General features: G+C 37.6%; 1 protein-coding gene across 1 annotated transcript in view; it reads left to right on the top strand.

Annotated features, from left to right (window-relative positions):
• The window catches only part of GRIP1 (glutamate receptor interacting protein 1), a 338,240-nt gene that overhangs the window by 92,702 nt on the left and 224,305 nt on the right, over positions 1-21,233 (top strand). Inside the window, exon 2 of the mRNA XM_036760738.1 lies at positions 1,234-1,314. Coding sequence (XP_036616633.1) covers positions 1,234-1,314 — 81 coding nt within the window. The remainder of the gene's footprint in view (positions 1-1,233; positions 1,315-21,233) is intronic.

Genomic DNA, 21,233 nt, shown 5'->3' on the forward strand with positions numbered 1-21,233 from the left:
ATGAAACGTAAATATGAAGCTGCCTGATTTAGATTTATGAAGGTAATTGTACTTTATAGCAGTCTTAATCTTTTCTTTTTGTCATTGCTTATAGAGACCTTGTTAATTTTAAGAAGTAATAGTGAATCAGTTAACCCATAAAAACATCCTAGGGAAAAATTTGGTGTCTATTTTTGAAATACGAACCACTTAGTAGGGAGAATTAATGGTTTCAGATGATAAAGCTTTGTTGCTGAATTAGTTTCTTGTAGTATTTAATAGTTTTCCATGCACAATAAGTTTTTTTTTTAATCTCTTAATGATTTCCTGTAAAATCTCTTATAGTGTGGCCAGAAACAACCATTTGAGCCACCCAGTCTCACTAGATAATTAGCTGGACTGCTCTTCACATCATTCCTGCTCATGTCTTATTTATTCAGTTTTTGAATAATTTTTAAAGATTTCTCCTCAAGAAATTTCCCTTTAATCAATGTACTTTACCATTCCCATGAAGAATCCTTCCATATGGTTCTAGCCTACATATTTGCTGTTTGACCCAATTGTTATTCTTTTGTCCAAGAATTGCTTTAAATACTTGAAAAAATGATATTTAAGGGTTTTGTTTTTGCCTCCCAGAATTTGTATAACTTTAATTTCTACCCTATCTCTTGCAGACACATTTTGTTTAAGTCTTTCTATCATTTTTGTTGTTTGTTCTCCCTGGTGTCTCCAGTTTCTTTATTCTCCACTTAAATAGAACTATTGAAACCAAACTGAGCTTTCAGCCTTCTTTCCTTTTAAGCCATCTTTCCTTCTCTGTTCTCAGCTTGACTCCTAAAAGTTCTCCTTCCTTCCATACCCCTTCTCTGTATCAGGTTTGATGTATCTGGTCACACAAGATTGGTAAGATGGAGAAGCATCTAAAACAAGCAAGATTCATCTTTAAAATGGTCTCTCTTTTCTGGAGGTCTCAGCTCTACTTTATTGTATCTCTGTCCTTCTCCTGATGATCATGGACAACTTCTCTTCATGGAACCACATGTTTCCTCTCCACTCTCTGGGATCTTCTAGATGAATTCCTTAAACAATAATTGGTTACTCTTTGCACACAATAAGCCATTCTCTTCCTGGATCGTAGACACGCATTTGCCGGTGAACCTAGATGGCTGGCAATTAGATGACAGTCTATTAAAAGTCTTCATTGAACCAGAACTTGGATTGAAATTAACCAAATCCTTCATTGTACCTTTGCAGATGAGAGTCCCTACACTAAGTCCGCCAGCCAGACAAAGCCACCTGATGGAGCATTGGCTGTGAGGAGACAGAGCATCCCAGGTTAGACCAGATTACTGAATCATCAGTTATTTTATTTGTTAAATCTTGTCGCCTCACGAGCCTGGAAAACTCCAACTTGCCCCCCCCCCAAATTTTTTTTTGATTTATGTCACTCATTCAACTGAACATAGTACGTATTTTAGAAAACTTCTTATTCAGACTGATGCATTCTTAGAATGTGGGCTTTGGAACAATCTGACAACTTGTGAAAATCCATCTTTCTTGGACTTCCTTTATCAAATTACTTGAATTGACACTCGCTCTCAGTTTCTCTCCTCTCTGTTTTTTATGGTGACTTTTTCCAGTGGCACATATTTGTTCAGTGATAGATAATAGACAGGTCGAGAAGGGGTCAAGAAATAACTGGAGTAGAAGAAGATACATCTCTTGAATAAAAGATGTCTGAAGACCTAAAGCACCTTTTCCCAGATCCTTTCTTCCCACTTGCTTTTTAGACCTAGAATAATTTCCTTGGACAACTGTCTTAAAATTGAGGAGTTTCTTGATTCATTCCTAAATGAATTAGGTCACTACAATAGGCTTAAAATTATATTTCACCATCCAAAAGTTTTGGAGGAATGAATGCCCATGAACACTCCAAAACTTAGGACCTGTGAATTTCAGGATTGCTGGAAAACATGAATTCTAGAACTAAATAGTCACACACACACACACACACACACACACACACACACACACACACAAATGGAATTTTGTTGTTGTCATCTCAGTTATGTCCAACTCTTCGTGACTCCATTTGCAGTATTCTTAGCAAAGATACTGGAATGTTTTGCCGTTTGTTTCTCTGGATTATTTTACAGTTGAGGAAACTGAAGCAAATGGGGTGAAGTGTGATTTGCCCAGAGTTACACAGCTAGTAAGTGTCTGAGGCCAGATTTGAACTCACAAAGATGAATCTGACTCCAGGCCTAGCACTCTATCCACTGTGCCACCTACTTGCCCATTAATGTAATTAACTATTCCATATCTATCTGGAACACGTAAGTCATGGAAAGAATCCCTTATGGGAATAAAAGCACTTGCCCAAAGACCTGAGACATTAAGATATTTAAATATTAAAAACCAAAATTATGTTTGTGTGCTCTGAGACAACCAGGGTATGGAATGCAGCCTAATCTTAGCTGCAAATTAACCAAGAACTCTCGCATGTTAATTTTTAAGTGCACAATTCCAAGAGAGGAAAATGATATGGTTAAATATTCAGCTGTTCATGGAGATTTGAACCCTTTAATAAGAGTTCAAATGGAGATTGAGACTTTACATTTGAAAAGAAGAGGAAAAAATAAAGCTTCTTAGAATCTTTGGGCATAATTGGCATTCATTTCTATATGAATTGCTTTCATTAGACAATTTTCTTTCTGGAATGTTAAAAGTAAGTGGCCTGGGAAGTATTTTTTACCTTTAGGCCCAATAGTGCTACTTGAAAGAATCAGAAGGAATAGGAAATATTATGGCATGATATCATATAAGAATGAGTTATTCACCCTTTCCATGGGATGATAGAATTTTAAAGTTAGTAGGGATCTAAGATATCAACGGCCAGTTCAACCGCTGCCTGTATTGGCAACCAAAAATGGGCTCCTTAGCACTTAGTCAACAAGTGGCCTTGACTAGTTTGGCTTTTTCCCCTGAACTGAATGCTGTTTGTATGTTGGACTGGAGTAAGCTTGTCGGCCCCTTCACCTTGCTTCCCTTGCTTAAGCTGATGGAAAGAACCTGTGTTTTCCCGGTCAACCCCTTCACCTTGCTTAAGCAGATTGAAAGAACCTGTGCTTTCCCCGCGTACCTTACACCCCCGCAAAAGCCGGATGGTTAAAAGCAGCTCCTGTTGGAGCCAGAGGCTGCTATAGCTATAGCCACAGCCGAAGCAGGAGCTGCCAGTAGCAGAGCTGACCTACGGGAGGAAGCTGAACAAAGACTTCAGGCCAGTGGGTAATCTTTTTACCATAGAGGGGGAAGTATGATTTTGCTTTACGCAATCATGCTTCTCTGTAGCCTCCTGGTTACTCTTTCAAGGCATACTTATTGGGCCTGGAAGCTTTTGATCAATATATCAAAATGGGGTTGCTGGTTCATGGGTTGGTTACTGTGGAGCCTAAATATATGTTTTGATTCTTCTGCCTTCTACTTTGAGAGTTTCTTATATCCAGCGGTTCCGAACCTTTCAGACATGTTTATGATCCTCTTTGAGATTATAAACTCTGCCCTCCTAATACACTGCCTAAAACTTAAACCCCTTTTCCTGCATCTCCCATGGCCAATCATTCCATCTCTGTTTGGATTGTCACTATCATACTATCACGTTCTTTGTATCCATAATTTTTAGGATATGTATTCCCATAGATCGTTGCACCATGTTCTATGAATTCCTATTGATAATGATAATCTTAAGGCCGTGGTCCTACACTTCCTTAGTTATCCATTAAACAGATTTTACTTTCTCTGCATAAACTATTTGAATTAATAACAGGTATCCATGATGGAAAGAAATATTCTCGTATCCTGGCTATTTTCTGATATATTCAAGTTAAGCCCCAGATTTGACCCCTTCTTTCCAAGCATGGAATGACTAGACTTACAAAGCAGGCTTTGCTCTCATGCTGAAGACCCGGGGTTATCTGAGACCAAGTAATCCTTCTTCAGAGAGACTTTTCTCTAACTTTTAAATCACTTAGTGTTGACAAGGCCTGGAAATGTCATGAAAATGTAGCCAAGGGACTTGAATGTTTAAGAGAAAAGTTTAGGACCTGAGCCTCAGAAAATCCCTTCTCATCTACTCTTTAGTCACAGAAGTCGATGAAAGACTTTCCTTGTCAAAGATACAACTCTTTGTACTGTCTGAGTATGGATGCCTTCAGGTAGGAGGGAAAAGACTAGTTGCTATCAAACTGTGCACATGTGAAGTTTGTTTGTTCAGTGGTAGCTGCATTGTGATGTAGTCTTTGGCCTTTCCATGGGAGTTGACTCTCCTGGCTCATATTCTAAAAAGGCAGATTAAAGCTAAATCTGTATATACATACATAATCTCCAGGCACCCTGGAAGTTTAGGCTGTCCATTGAAGTCATCTGAATGAATGCTTGCTTGGTGCCCCCTAGAGGATACATCAAGATATACAGCAACTCTTCAGTTACACTGCATGAGACCCATTTTCCCCCATAGTCTTTAGTATCCCAAGGACATGAGCAATGTAGTAGTACAAAAAGTAAATTGGTTTACTTCAATAAAGGTTGAGCAACTTTGATTTTTTTAACTTAAAGTATTATAATTTTTCATCAACATTAAACTTTGCCTCTTTCGTCTAAACACAAGAATCATTATATCAGTTACTTCATAGTCATAAGGCAAATATGTGCCTTTCATTAAATGCTCATCCTGCCCGGAAATCCTTTTATCCACCTTCCCCTCAAAGAAGATAATGGATTAAACACCTCTTTGGAACAAAACACATTTGCTTTGGACACAGGGGAGATGCATTATTCATATTTTTTTTGAAATTTGTCATTTTCATCCTGCCTTTTCATGGCATGAGATGAAACTAAAATACCTTCCAGATATTTTCCAATATCTTCCAATATCTTCCCTATGAAAATAATGACAGTAAAATGACATGTCCCCATAGCCTCAAAATCAGAGGTTCTTAGAGATAAAAGAGAAATTAGAGATTGCCTAGTTCAAATTCAAATGAGAGTTTCATGTCAGAATCATCACAATAACCCGAATTTACATGTCACTTTTACAAAGAATATTTTCCACAACAACCTATTTTACAGATGAGAAAACTGAAGAAAGCCAGAGGCATATAACAGCAGAATTAGGATTCAAACCCAAAGCCCCTACTTCTGTAATGTGTCCAGCTATACCATGCTGCCAGAGTTGACAAAGAAGGTGACAAATGATTTTCCAGCCTCTGACCCAATATTTCTGTGATGGACAAATTACCCCATTACAGAGCCTCCTGTTCCATTATTGAATAGTCCAGGTTATTATAAAATTCATTCTTATACTAAGCCAAAAATTTCCTTTCTATAACATCTATTCATTGATCCTAATTATACCCTCAGTAGTAACACAGAATAAGCCAACTCATTTTACTTTTATATTCTCAAGGAAGGGAAATGGCCTTCAAAAAATCAACTCTAAAAATAATAATCAAAATAATTGAATAAAGATTAAAAATGATCAAAAATGATAAAAAAATTTCATAGGTATTTATAAAATAACTAAAAGGAATAATAGTAAAAATTACCTGTCTCTTTATTAGAGGCTTATCATTTCGTTTTTTGAAATGAAATCATTTTCAAGCATGATGATTTTCAGAAAAACCTGCAAAGACTTACATGAACTGATGCAAAGCGAAGTGAGCAGAACCAGGAGAACATGGTACACAGTAGCAACAACAACAACTGTGAATGACTTAGCTATTCTAAGCAATACAGTGTTCCAAGACAATCCCAAAGGACTCGTGGTGAAAAATGCTATCTGCCTCCAGAGAAGGGATTGATGTTCAAATACAAACTGAAGCATAATGTCTCTTCCTTCCTTCCTTCCTTCCTTCCTTCCTCCCTTACTTCCTTGTCTACTTGCACAGAATGACATGTTTTACATGTTTGCACATGTGTAACCTATATCAGATTGCCTACTGTCTCAGGGAGTGAGGGAGGGTTAGAATTTAGAACTCATAACTTTAAAAAAAAGAAATTGAATGTTAAAAATTATTTTTACATGTAATTGGAGGGAAAGTAAAACATTATTTTTAAAAATGAGGTCATTTTAAATCATATTTCAGTCTAGGTGTTTCTTTTCAAAGGTAAGATTGATTCTAAGTTTGAAGGCATTATAAGTTAACCAAACAGCTGTGTTTGGTTAAAAAAAAATCTGTTGTTTCAAATATCTTTTATACGACAAATTGCTTTTGAGTTCCAGTGTGACTGACTACGTTGAATGGTTTCTCCAAGTTATTGGAAGCAGCCTGCTCAGATTCTAGGTTTGACAGGTTTTCCAATAATCTGTGGGTTTTCCCATTTAGAGATGAAGTATTTAATGCTGTTTCTGTCTGGTCTTGATGAAGGGAAAAGAGAGAGTGCCAAACTAGACCTCAAATCCTACAGTTTAGATATTATTTATTTGTCTTGTCTGATTTTCAAGGAAGATTTTTTTCTTGTCTTTTTCTAGTCTTGACATAGCATGCTTAACACTGCCCCAAATATAGCAGACATGATAAATTCCTTTGCTGCTGGCTGTACAGATAGTCAGCTGCCTGGTAGAATTCTCTTAATTTTGATATCTAAGTGCTAATAGTTTAAAACCTGGGTTTTTAACCTAGAGTCTATGACCTTGGTTTAAAAAAAATTAATAATCATATTTTAATATAATTGGTTTCCTTTGTGATTAAAGAAAGCCTTGGCAAGATTCTGTATTTTATGCCTTTTTCCTCTTAAGTATATGATAAATACAGTATAGGAAATATTTCATTAAGCATCTACTGTGTGCTACACACTCTAAGAGCTGGAGCTATAGGTAAGAAGAAAGAAAAATACTTCCTGTTCTCAAGGAGCTTGCACTCGAATGAGGGAAGACAATATGTAAAAAGAAGCTGGAAAGGAGGGGAAGAGCAGAGGCTTCCTGCTGCCATGATGATAGAGTTCAAATCAAGCAAATCTGGTTTATATGCATGCAATGTGATGTGTCAGTGGCTTGGGCTTGTTTAAGACCTGGTGTGATCAGTCAACAAGCATTTATTTAGTGCCTTTTGTTGTTGTTGTTCAGTCGTGTCTAGCTCTTTGTGACCCTATTTGGGATTTTCTTGGCAGAGATACTAGAGTGGTCGGCCATTTCCTTTTCCAGCTCATTTTACTTTTGGGGTTTTCTTGACAAAGATATTGGAGTGGTTGGTCATTTCCTTCTTCAGCTCATTTTACAGATGAGGAAACTGAGGCTAACAGGGTTAAGTGACTTGCCCAGGGTCACACAGCTAGTAAATGTCTGAGGCTGGATTTGAACTCAGGAACATGAGTCTTCATGACCCCAGTCCTGGTGCTCCATCCACTGTGCCAACTAGCTTCCCAAATTTAGTGCCTACTATGTACTATATCCTACACTGGGTACGGAAGATATAAAACCAAAACTGAAACCATCTCACCTCAAGGATCTAATTCATTCGGGTTTATGGCAAAAAAAGGTTTTCCAGAATATAAATAGCCTATTTTCAGACATGTTGGTTTGGGAACCTGTCCAGGAGACAAATGGATCTATTTCTGGATTCTGTCGATTAGGGTTCTGTCTAAGCTGACCAGAGGGTTGGATGAGATGACCAAAATGGATAATTCGCTTGTTAGACCCAGGACAGCCTGAGCTCTGGCAAAGGGATACATCCCAAAGACAAGAAGGCAGATGTTTATTGGGAATCAGAGATTTGAGGACAAACCCTTGTGAATAACAAGCATCTTTGCTCCGCAGTGACATTGATCATACGTACTTTGTGTGTACCTTTATGAACTGGGAGAAAGTGAGTGACCTTACTGGGATCATGAACAAAAGCATACTCTAACATACTCCCTCCTGGCATTAAGAAGGAAAAAACCAAACTGAGGATCTGTGTCTAATTGTTAGGATAAATCTTGACAACAGCTAAGTGGTACTATGGATGCAACACTGGGTCTGGAGTCAGGAAGACCTGAGTTCAAATCTAGCATCAGACACTTAGTAGCTGTGTGACCCTGGGCAAGTCTCTTAAATTCTGCCTGTTTCCTCAACTGGAAAATGGGGATAATAATAGTACCTAGCTCCCGGGGTTGTTGTGAGGATCAGATGAAATAATATTTGTAAAGGGCTTCATAGACTTTAAAATGCTACATAAAGGCTAACTATTATTATCCAATAAGGCAGATAGATGATGTGTATTGGACAGAATGCTAGGAAGATTCACCTTCCTGAGTTCAAATTTGACCTCAGACACTTACTAGCTGTATGACCCAGGGCAAGTCCCTTGACCCTGTTTGCCTCAGTTTCCTCATCTGTAAAATGAGCTAGAGAAAGAAATGGCAATGATACTCCAGTATCTCTGCCAAGAAAACCCCAAATGGGGTCACAGAGAGTTAGACAAGCCTGAAATGACTGAACAGAAGCAGCAAGTGCTGCAGTAGCAACAGCACCAAGCCTGGAGTCAGGAAGACATGAGTTCAAATCTGGCCTCAGACATTTAATAGCTGTATGATTTTGGGAAAGTTTGCCTCAGTTTCCTCATCAGTAAAATGAGCTGGAGTACGAAATGGCAAACCCCTCCCCAGAATCTTTGCCAAGAAAACACTGAATAGGGTCACAAAGAGTCAGATATGATTAAAAACAACTGAACAAAAATTCTTATTGAAAACTAATAATGTTTCATTTATTTACTGAATTAGATCTCTTAAGGGGAAAGTAACCGAGTTAGTGAATTCAAAGCCTAGTTTTTTTCACTTACTACCCATGTGACCTTTGGCAAATCTGGGCCTCAGTGTCCTCCCCTATAAAAGGAGGGGATTATACGAGATGATCTCTCAGGTCTCTTTCAGCTTGAAATTTATGATCCTAGATATGTTCTTATGGTTAAAAACAAAACAAAAAACCAAGTAACATAAGCGCCAAGCTAGTCTGTGTGAGAAAAAAAGTGGGAGATTTATTTTTAGCTATGAAGAGTTATTTCCAGGCAGTTATCTTTGACTACTGTATTTCAATATATACACAAGCTATTTATCAAGCGACCGTTTGATAATCGCTTTTTCTTATATAACACCAACAAGTCACATTTATAACACACTTTAGGGCTTATAATATACTTTCATAGCAGGCTGGGTAGTGAATGTTCATATTAGTTTGGAGGCTGCCCCAAACGTGAAGCTCCCAAGGGAGATTTCTGCTACCCAAGACTAATGAAATAAAATATAGTTCATCTGGAAGCTGGAGAATTTTAAAGGTCAGAGTTCCTTTCTTCTGTCTCAGATATTTTGTCACAGCTAAAATGTTCATGGAGAAAGAGAAATTGTTGGGAGAATCTAACAAAAAAACAAATGAGGAAAAGTTAAATAACGAAAATGCTTCATTGGTCCTGGTTTGCCACCAACTTAGGAAAAGTTTAAGGAAATAGCTGGAGCATATGAACAATAAAAATGCAAAATAGAATCGAACTTCTCTTTGATGGGGCTATGTTATGCATCCCCTACAGCCTGATCCAAACTTGCAGTGTGGAGTAGTTTACACGTGAAGCCCAGCTGAAATGGCACTGAGTAAAATGAAGGGTGGGATTCATTTTTGCTGCAGCTTTTGTTCAAGGCTCATTGATATGCCCCACCATTGTGCTCTCACTTCTGGATTTTTTGGTAAACAGACTCTGGAAATAGAATAAAGAGGCAGATGTGGGTGCAGTAATTGTTAAGGAGGAAAAATGTGATTTTTAAGACATCCTTCTTCCTGCCTGGGATTTCAATGAAACCGTTTGGTGAACCACAATTATTTTTTCATGTTTACTATGCTCTCTTATGTTGTCAGAATAATAGAACTCAATGCGATCCACCCTCAACATTGCTGCCTATTGAAAAGCCTTCCCTTCCTTCAAAGCCCTGCTCAACTGATATTTCTTCCATGAAATTTTTCTTGACCGCTCCCTACTCCGCCAAACAAAAGTGGCTACTCCCTCTTACCCTCTGCTATGTACTTAGTATATTTGGACTGGTCTTTTCCATCTGTACTATATATCAAGCACCTATATCTGCCAGGCAATGATTTACAGGGATGGGGAACCTGCGGCCTCGAGGACAGTTCTATGAAGTTTGGATTCAGTCAAAGGGCTGCACTTGAGGACCTAGAGGGCCACATTCGAGGCCACAGGTTCCCCGCCCCTGGTTTAGGGGCTGAGGATACAGGGACTGAAATGATGCCCATCAAAGAGCTCTCATTTTAGAAGGTGAAGCAACATGGTTATCTGTATATCTATATCTCTCTTTGTCGTTTAGTTGTTTTTAGCTGTGTCCAACTCTTTCTGACCCCATTTGGGGTTCTCTTGGTGGAGATACTGGAGTAGTTTTCCATTTCTTTCTCTGACACATTTAACAGATGAGAAACTGAGGCAAACAGGCTTAAATGACTTGCCCAGGGTCACACAGCTAGTAAATATCTGAGACCAGATTTGAACTCAGGAAGATGAGTCTTCCTGAATTTAGGTCTGGTACTCTATGCACTGAGCCACCTAGCTACCCTCAGAATCTATCTATACATAAATGTGTATTTTTTATATATATATATATATATATATATTTTTATATATATTTATATATACACACATGTATACGCATATATGTATGTTTGTATGGGTGTATACATGTACGTGTGTATAGTATGTATATCTATGTGTATGTGCATATATATACATGCATGTGCAGCTGTACATATGTATATATACACACATATTCATTCTAATAGATTTATGATGAGACCTACCCAGTGCTTTGGAAGTCTCCCTCAGATTCTCCTGCAGTGAGGCTATCCATGGAGCATGTAGGCTCTTTGTAGGTTAGCTTCCCTGTCATCACAGACCAGCCAGTATTTTTCACTCAGACATTTCTTTGATGAAATCTTTTACTCCATTTCTCCTTTTAAATTTTTTATTTGTAACGTGCTTACTCAAACCCACCATTTGCCACTTCATTTTCATCTGAGTGATAGTCATTTTCAATTCTTTGTAGACTGTAGTGTTCTCTAATTTAAACCAGTAGATTATTGGTATTACCAAGCTAGCCCCTGGTTCAGAAAGAGCTTTGGGCTCATCAAAGGAGCTTGACAGTTTCCCAAAGGCAGCCCTGCCTTCTCTCCTCCTCTTTAATTCTGGGCCCAACTCACTGCCTCTTGATCAATAATACATATTTGTTGAATGAATTAACGAGTGAACGAATGAGTGCTATGCGTCCTATTTATAATCAGTGGATATATATGGACTCCTTATAACAGAAGGAGGCATTCTCCCAGTTCTCAAGGAACTATTTAGAAACATGAGGAGATACAAAGGAGCCTGATTGTCACTACTTTTTGTTCGGAATCTACCCAATTAGGTTTGGCTAACACATATTAATTAATAAACCACTGGGGTGAAACTGTCGTGCTTATACAATATTTAGATAAGACACAGTCCCTAGCGTGCATTTTACCCTCAGGATGGGAGTGACATAGATTTAGCATGGGTCACTTCTATATTTAGGGAACCATAGAATTTTAGAGAAAGAAGGAACTTCATAGACCATTTAGTTCAGCCCCTATCTAAAAGATAATTGCATCTACAACAATCCTGACAAATAGCCATCCAGCCTATACTTAAATACTTTCAGTTACAGAGAATTCACTACACCCCAAGCAGCCCATTCCACTTTTTACAGGTCCAATGGATAGGAAGGTTTTCTCTATATGTGGCTCATCCACTCAAGGTGCAGTGAATATGTGCTGGGCCTAGAAGGTGAGAGTTCAAATCCAGTCCGAGATACTTCATAGCTGTGGGACCCTGGTAAAGTCATTTAACCTCTTTTTCCCTCAGTTTCCTCAACTTTAAAATGAGGATAGTAGTAGCACCTATCTCACTGTGTTGTTGTAAGGATCAAATGAGATATTATTGGTAAGCATTAGCATCTGCCTGTCCTAAAGTGCTATAGAAATACTTATTCCCTTCTCCCCTCCCTCTTCTGTAACTTCCACCCATTGATTCTTATTCTTCACTTGTCAGCTAAGCAGAACAAATTTGATCCTTCTCCAGCATGACACAACTGAAAACAACTGAACAACAAAGAATTCTTTGAGACTCATCAGTAGAGTGCCAAAAGTTATGACCTGACAACTGCTATGTAGTTTCTGAAATGTCTAAGTAGGCAAGGTTTGTTCTAAAGGATGTAAGTCTTCGTCGTGGAAGCCAAAAACATTTATTTAGTATCTACTACGCGTTGGGCACTGTGCTAAGAATTCAGGATACAAAGAAAGGCAAAAGGCAGCCCCTGCCCTCAAGGAGTTTATACTCTAAAGGAGGAAGACAGCACGTAAAAAGAGACAGAAAGGGAGAAAGTGGGAAGGGTGTGTGATATTGGGGTATAAAAAAACTCCGGAGGAAGACAGGAAATGAAGATATGGCTGCCCTGGGTAGCCTTCTTAAATGGAGGATCCAGGAGGGGGTCTCCACTGCCCAGCCTCCACCCTCTCCGGTCAGAGGGAGGTAAGGGCCTGAGGGGCGGTGGGGTGCTAAGCTGGTGTGAGTTTCAAAGCTGACATCATCTTGCAGGATGGTGAGAGTCTGGAGATGAAGAAAATTCAGAAGAGTTCAAGTATGATAGAATGATGCATTTAATTGAGGTAGATTCGTGATTGGTGTTTTAGGGGATGTGGACCTTAAATCATCATGTGGGCTAAGACTCACTGATGGGGCAAGTGAGGGACATCATCATTGTAATATACAATACTGTATAGTACTGGTATGTACCACGTTCCATTTGTACACACATTTCAGGGTCGCCACTCCACTTTACAAGTATAACAAAGGAAACCTTTAAAGTATATATTAGTAATATTTCACTTAACTGGACATAAACACATTGCTTTTTAAAAAAACAGACCAGAATAAGATTTTTAATAAAGAAAATGATAGATATCATCTTTGGGAAACAAACAACCTTAGAAATAGATTTCTTAAAACATTACTTTGTCTCCAATTAGTTTGAGCCACAAGGTAAAGCTTGACATTGGGAAATGCACTCAACATTGTATTTATATTTTGAATTAGTTTGCCATGAAAACCTACCCATGTAGCTTCTTCCTTCAGGAAAGTTTTGTAATATGATTGTTAAAAGTATCAAAAAATTTTTCTTAAAATTTTGGGGAAATGGCTTATTACATTTTATCATTTTTCTTTTTTCTTGGAAGTAATTGATTGATCGTCCAGTGTTCGTCGTTGCATCAAATTTAAACTATTTACATCATAATTCAGTACCTTTTGCTATGTGGCATTTCTTCATAGGGGAGCTCACTTCTCCCTTGTAGTCTGTTAAAACTAAAGTTTCCCTTTTTTTCCTTTTCTATGCTCTTTTCTAAGTTGGTACTGATGTGTGATCTTTTCTATCTCCATAAGAGCAAGCCTAGCCTACCCTTGTTAGACCTACTCTGCTTGAAACCCAGAAGTCAGAATTAAGAGCAAGGGGCATTTTTAGGGAGAAGATTTGAGAGCCATATAAGGAAAAACCTGACCTCTGTCCTGAGGTGAGCCTCTCCCTCACTAAAGTTACTTAAGTAAAGGCTGGATGACCATTTGTTATCCACCCTAGAGAGTGGATTCTCTTTAAGGTCTGATTTGGATGACCTATGAGATTCTATGATTTTTTTGGACTTTGTTTTCCTTATCTGAAAAATGGGTAAGTTGAACTAAGATGATTTCTAAGGTCACTTCCAGTGTAGTGCCTCTGTCTAACCACCTCCTCAACTCTATCTCCCATTAAGAAGGTTTTTTTTTCCTTCTTTTTTTGTTATTTTTATAGGACTTTAAAATAGTTATTTATACTTTTTCTCATTCTCACTTCCCAGTGTTGTCGTTGAGTCATTTTTCAGTTGCATTTGACTTTTCGTGACCCCATTTGGGGTTTTCTTGGCAATGATCCTGGAGTGGTTTGCCATTTCCTTCTCCAGCTCATTTTACAGATGAGGAAACTGAGGCAAACAGGGTGAAGTGACTTGCCCAGAGTCATAAGTGACATGGCATTATAATGCCAAATATGTCAAACATAATCATGTCAAAATATGTCAAATGTTTGACAAACATTCATTCATATTTGAAATTTGCCCTAAGTACCTGAGGCCAGATTTGAACTCATAAAGTTGAATCTTTCTGACCCCAGGCCCAGAGCTCTAGCCACTACACCACCCAGCTTCCCTGTGTTACTCCCCGTCTTTCTTGGCTTCTTTTTCAATACCATGCTTTCCTTTACAATAAGTACTTCTAATCAATGGGGGTAGCCAGGTGGCACAGTGGATAGAGTGCCAAGACTGGAGTTAGGAAGACTCAACTTCATGAGTTCGAATCCAGCCTCAGATACTAGCTGTGTCTCTGGGCAAGTTACTTAACCTTGTTTGCCTCAGTTTCTTCATCTGTAAAATGAGCTGGAGAAGGAATGCTTAACCACTCCAGTATCTCTGTCAAGAAAATCCCAAATAGGTTATATAGAGTCAGTCACAACTGAAATGGCCAAACAACAAAAACTTCTAATCAAACCACCCACCTATCAGTACCTGCCTCATTTCGCAGCTTCTTCAACCATCTTTCAGTAGGGAAGGGAAGTACATGGCTCACTCCACGCTCCATGCATTCAACAGTCCTCACTTCTTTTAGTATGGTTTTCCTTACATTATTGTGGTCATTGTAGAGCTCATTCTCCTAGTTTTGTCTACTTTGCTATAAATGAGTTCACACAGTTTTTTCTAATGAAATGATGAAACCATTAATTTTTCTAATTAAATGAATAGAAATTATCCCTCCAACTCTCATGTCTTCCTCACTTCTCTCTCCCTAGTCAAATCCTGCCCATTCTTTAAGGCCCAACCCAAGTCCTACCTCTTCCACAAAACCTTCAGCTACTTCTTCCAGCCTTGATCTCCTCCTTTGCCTCTCCTAGAGCCCGTCTAACTGTCACACATTTCAGTGCCATAATCTGTTCTCTCTTGTTTGTTCTTTCATTGTTCCACGTGTGTTAAAATTTGGTAAAATTATAAATCTGTTGAGGGCAGGAAATATATCTGTAATGTGCATTTTACATACATTGCTTACATTTTACATCCATAGTTTACACATCTTATACATATTGACATATATTTTACACATTTTACACAGATTGACACATTTTATACATTTAACACACATTTTACACATTTTACCCATGTTTATCATCTTACACATATTTAGCACAGGACAAACAAGAATACTAACTACAGTGATAGAAAAGCAATAAATATTTATAAACTGAACTGAAGCCTTATTTTCAATCATCTGCCTTAATATGTTTTCTGATTATATTTTACATTGTAATTGCTCTTACAGGGTTATGAGTTAAGCTAAAATTTATCTTTCAATTCATTTGTACATAATATTTATATAATTTATTCATTATCAAATAAAATATATATTTATTTATCACCTTATGTTTTAATTGAAGTAAATATATAAACCAGGGATTGGACCATACATACCTCCTCCTCTTGTCTTTTTAATCTTTCTTTTTTCTTTTCTGCTATTCATATCCTTCCAGTCTTCAACCCTGGATCCATCCTAGCTATTTTTCTTCTCCTATTCTTCTTTTAAGCTGCTGAACACTACTGGGAGAAAATAGAACTGCTTACTGAATACCATATAAATTCATGTTATCTATTCTCAGTTGGGCTGAGAATTGGTGCTTGACTGTTTCTAGAATTTATTTCATTCTCTTTAGAATTATTACAGACATTCTCTCCATATAGCCTCAAAACCAACCACCACCCATGTCCTCATCACCTACTTTCCTGAGAAAAATAAAGACCATATTTCATGAACTCCTTCATCTTCCTTGTATCACACCTGAGAAAACATCTTTGTGTCTTTATGCATTCTTCCCTCCTTTCTTCCTGGTTCAGAGGAAGAAGTGGCCCTTTGCCTTTCCAACACCACCTTCTCTCATATCCTTGATCTTCTCCTGGCTCCTCTACAGCTTGTGCCGTCAATCATTCCACCATTTTCTCTCATCTTCAATCTGTCTCTAGAAAGTAGAAGGATAGGTAGAAGGAGAAGAATATATTACTCATACCAGTGCTGATAATTCAATCTAAGAAATTCCATAAGTATGAAACATTCGTGTTATTCTTTTAATTTAGGTAATTTCCCCAAAGCGTTCTGAGGTGTTAATTGTTGGTGCTTTCCTTCAGTGGACAGAAATATCCTTTTTCACTTGGGTGAAGGAGGAAATTACTGAAGTGTTCTCCAGGGCTTTGAATGATATTCTTCAATGGCATTTTAAAAGAAGCTGGTAGCAAATTATATTTACAAAGGAAAAATGTCTTCTCTTTTGTGCTCACAAAGATTATGAATCTTGGGACTGATAAAAAGTGAGTGAGCATTCAATTCAGACCACATACTGAAGCTGCTAAGACCAAAAAAAATGCAACCAAAAAGACAAGTAGTAATATTTTCCCTGGAAATATCTATTGAGATTTGAGATAGGAGAGAAAAATGTATTTCAATGTGAGCATATATTATTGAGCTGAACAGAGAGCAAGGATGTTTTGCTAGATATGGAGAAGGATGTACTGCCTCGTGTGTTTCAGCCCAAAGTTATTTTCAGAAGAACTGTGTAGCCTTTTCCTTGGAATAATGTTAAATAACTCCTGTAGATACACAAGGATTTCTTGAACCAACATAGGAATGGGATGTTTTCTGTTCATATGAACACTGACATGAAAAAGCTGCATAGAAATTATAACACAGAGATTGGCACTTGGTGTGCATGCATCAATACTCATGCATACATACACACACACACTCTTATCTTACAGTGACAGCACTATCATCATCATCATAACTGAGGCTTATATAGCTCTTTAAAGTCTGCAGTGTTCTGTGTACATTATATCATGAAACTCTTTTTTGGGGGGGGCAGGGCAGTTGGGGTTAAGTGACTTACCCAAGGTCACACAGCTAGTACATGTGTCAAGTGTCTGAGGCTGGATTTGAACTCCAGTCCTCCTGACTCCAGGGTTGGTGCTCTACTCTCTGCACCACCTAGCTGCCCCCTATCATGAAACTCTTAACAAAGTCTTTGAGGTATATTCATTACTATCTCCTTTTTTTGTTGAATTGTTTTTCAGTCGTGTCCAACACTTCATGACCCTTTTGGGATTTTCTTGGCAGAGATACTGGAGTGGGTTGCCATTTCCTTTTCTAACTCATTTTACAGATGAGGAAACTGAGGCAAACAGGGTTAATTTGACTTGCCCAGGGTCACAGAGCTAGTAAAGTATCTGAGGCTGGATTTGAACTCAGGTTCTCCTAACTCCAGAGCTGGTACTCTATCCACTGAGATATCTAGCTGCCCTTCCAGTCACTCTAGTCTTGACCTATTTGCTGATTGTTATGTAGTACTTCTGTCATAGTCTACTGTTCTTTAATATAGACTATAATGAAAATTATATATTGACAAGTATGTGTGTGTGTGTGTGTGTGTGTGTAAGTATACCTACAAGAACTTAAGGGTAACTCTGGTGCAAAGAAAATTAGTATCTACTACTCAGAGCTGTAACTTTAGAGCCTTTACCAGTTTGCTTCTCAATTTACGTAAGTTGCAATAGCATCATTAACTCCTAATCATGAAACATTTACTAACCAAAAAGATAAAAGCAAGAATAATCAAAAAAAAAACATTTGCTCAAGAGAAGGCAAAATAAAGAATACTCAAATAACCATCATTATATCCAATAATAATCCATCCTTAAATCAGGGTCACATGGTATCCACTGGGGGTTGGGGGTAGGGTTATTGGCATAGTGGGCACAAACTTACAAAAATCTGTCAGTGAAAAACTGCTAGATTCTACTCCAACCTTTTACCTTTACTCTGTGTGCCTCCTCCCACCTATTTCAAATATGTTTCTTGTAAACAACATATTGTAGGATTATGGTTTTTAATCCATTCTGCTATCTGCCTCTGTTTTATAGGAGAGTTCATCCCATTCACATTTATGATTACTATCTGTGTCTTTCTCTCCATCCTATTCCCCCCCATAAGGAAACTCATGTACCTGGGCATCTCATGATTCAGACTGCAGACCTGAAAATTTGTGGTCTTTTGGGGAAATAATCTGTACCACATGTCACCTGCTTCTATTCTGAGCCTCACCACTCTCCTTCTCTGTTAATTTTGGGTCACTTTAAGCAGTGTTAATATCTTAGGTCTCCAGATATTCCCAGTTCTGTTCCTTTGATTAGGTATTAAGATAGCATATGTGACTTCAGGAGAAGTATTCCCTTTAGTCCTGAAATCTACAAAACTATTCAGTTCGTATCTCTATAGGTTTTGAGGAGTTTCTCCTGAAACTATAGAATATAGTAAAGAACAGCGTAGGCAAGTCTTTACGGGGTTTCCCCTCTTTCAGGTTGTAAATGGCCCTAAAGAATAAGGTAGGCTTTGCCTAGCTAAGTCATTACACAGCATAGGATGCTTTCCTTAAGTCATATCAGCTCCCAGCATCAAAGCTTTCCTTCAGTCATATCACCTCCCAGCATCAACTGTAGCAAGAATCTTGTCTTTAGCCACCTGGTATCAGTGGTGCTTAGTTCCTATTAGATTCTTAACTCTGTTGTTTGTCATTTCTCAATTTTTCTTCTCCCAGCTTTTCAGTACTGTCAACTTCTGTGTTCTGTCTTTTGTAAATAGTTTCTCTTGTTAGCTTCTCTGTTTCTTCCCAAACTGTCTTTAGAAAAAAGACCATAATTTCTGACCTAACTTCTAATCCCTCAAATCAGTGCCCACTTATATATCTCTGACTTAGACAGAGAAACTCCAAATCTGTATTTCTCTCTCACATGACACAAATATTCATTATACAACTATAATTAGAATATTATACAGTTGTCTCATAGTCCCCAAATAGTTCTTTAATTCAGCATTTCCCAGAAGTAAACTCTTAAGTCATTGAACCAGTCATATTCCAATTCACTGCTGGGAAATAATGCATTATAGCCATCTTTAACATCATTCAATACTTTGCCTCTGAGCTCAGGTCCTCTTAATACTCCTGAGGTTGGTTTTCTCTTAGATTCTCTACACAGTCTATGCTACTTTTCAAGCTAAATTTCTGTTTTGTCCACAAATGTCATTTTTCCCCTGACCTTTTCAGTAAATAAAATGATTGTACAAGAAAAAGGTAATTCCGTGTGTGTGTGTGTGTGTGTGTGGTGTATATATCTATGTATATACATATATTATGTGTGTGTTTGTGTAGATAGAAGCATGTTTATATAGTAGAAAATGTTTATTTGTAACATTTTATATTAGTAAGTTTTGACTTAGCTTAAAGTAGCATTCTGGAAAAAGAATCTCACCAGTTATAAGATTATCATATCATTAGAAAATGGAATAGCAAATACTGTGAAGCATCATTAAATATGAGTAAAAGAAATAGCTTGCCTTTTAAAATGAAATGTTCAACTGTGTTTGAAAGCCCAGATACCTAAGAAACAGCTATGTATGTGGTGCAGTGGGTAGGCCTAATGTTAAGGAGACCTGAGTTCAAATCCAGACTCAGACGCTTAGTTTCTTCAATTGTAAATTGGGGATGATAATAGCATCTCCTTTCTCTGATTATTATGAGGATTAAATGAGATAATATTTATGAGGTGCCTGACACATGGTAGATGTTTAATAAGTAATTGGGGTTTTTTTGTTAAACATTTTGGCTAAATCTTCACTTGTTCAAATATATATCATTTTAAACCTTTCAGGGTTTTAAGAATTATCAGCATTTAATGACTGAGCAAAAGGCAAATAGAGAAAACCTATTGTATTGTTATAAGGGTCTCTAGATGAACCATGTTCATTTTGGTTTATTAATAAGACTACTAAGGGAACAGCTAGGTGGCACAGTGAGTAGAGCACCAGCCCTGGAGTCGGGAGGACATGACTTCAAATTCGGCCTCAGATACTTGACACTCTTACTAGCTATGTGACCTTGGGCAAGTCACTTAACTCCAATTTCCCTGCCTTCCTCCCTCCAGGAAAAAAAAAAGACTGCTAAGGAAGAGGGGTTAGCATGGTAAGATGAACTTTGGACTAGCAGTCAGGTTGGCTTCCTATTAAACCCCACCTCTAATATTCAGTAAGTGCATAATTCTGGACAAGTCATTTAACCTTTATGAGCCACTGTTCCTCATCTCTAAAAAGGACATGACATTTAACTGAGTTCTTCATAGAGTCATTGGGAGTGGGTGGGTTTGTTTTGTTTTGTTATTGACATCTTCAGTTTCTACATCACCTTCATTTCTGAATGCTTCTCCCCTCCCCTCTCCTCCCCAGTCAATCATTGCTTGTAATAAAGAAGAAAAAAAGGAAGAAGGAAAAAAAAAAGGCAGATTAGCAGAACTAACCAATGCTTCAGTCAAGTTTGATAGCATATGCAGTGTTTCACTATCACCCACCCTCTGGAAAGAAGAAATGTATTTTCTCATCTCTTCTCCAGAGACAAGCTTAGCCATGATAATTGTAGCGTCCAGGTTTTATTATGATTGTTGTCATTTCTTTCTGATTTCGTTGTTGCAGACATTGTACTTATTATTCTCCTGGTTCTGCTTGCTTCACTCTGCATTCATTCTTATAAACTTTCCCATACTTCTGAGTTCCTCATATCTATCGTATTATAGTATATTATATTACATTATATTACATTATATTCACATGATGTTATTTGTCTATTCCGCAATTTATGGGTGTCTAATTTGTTTCCAGTTCTTTACTCCCACAAAAAGTGCTGCTATAAATTTTTTGGTGTACATGAGACTTTTCTTTTTCTCCCTGACCTCCATACAGTCCATACCTAGTAGCAGTACCACTAGGCAAAAAAAGGCATAGACATTTTAGTGATTTATTTTTTCGTCACAGTTCTAAATGGCTTTCCATAATGATTAGACAAATTTATAGATCTACCAATAATAAATTAATATCTTCAACATTGAGTATTCTCATTTTTTAGCCATTTTTCATACTTTGCTACACATAAAGGGAAATCTCACTGTGGATTTAACTGGCAGTTCTCGTATTATTTGTAATTTAGAAAAGCCTTCCATATGGTTGTGATTACTTCGAAATTCTTTTGAAAATTGATTGTTTATA

The sequence above is a fragment of the Trichosurus vulpecula genome, chromosome 5, assembly GCF_011100635.1.
Source record: "Trichosurus vulpecula isolate mTriVul1 chromosome 5, mTriVul1.pri, whole genome shotgun sequence".
NCBI classification, from domain to species: Eukaryota; Metazoa; Chordata; class Mammalia; order Diprotodontia; family Phalangeridae; genus Trichosurus; species Trichosurus vulpecula.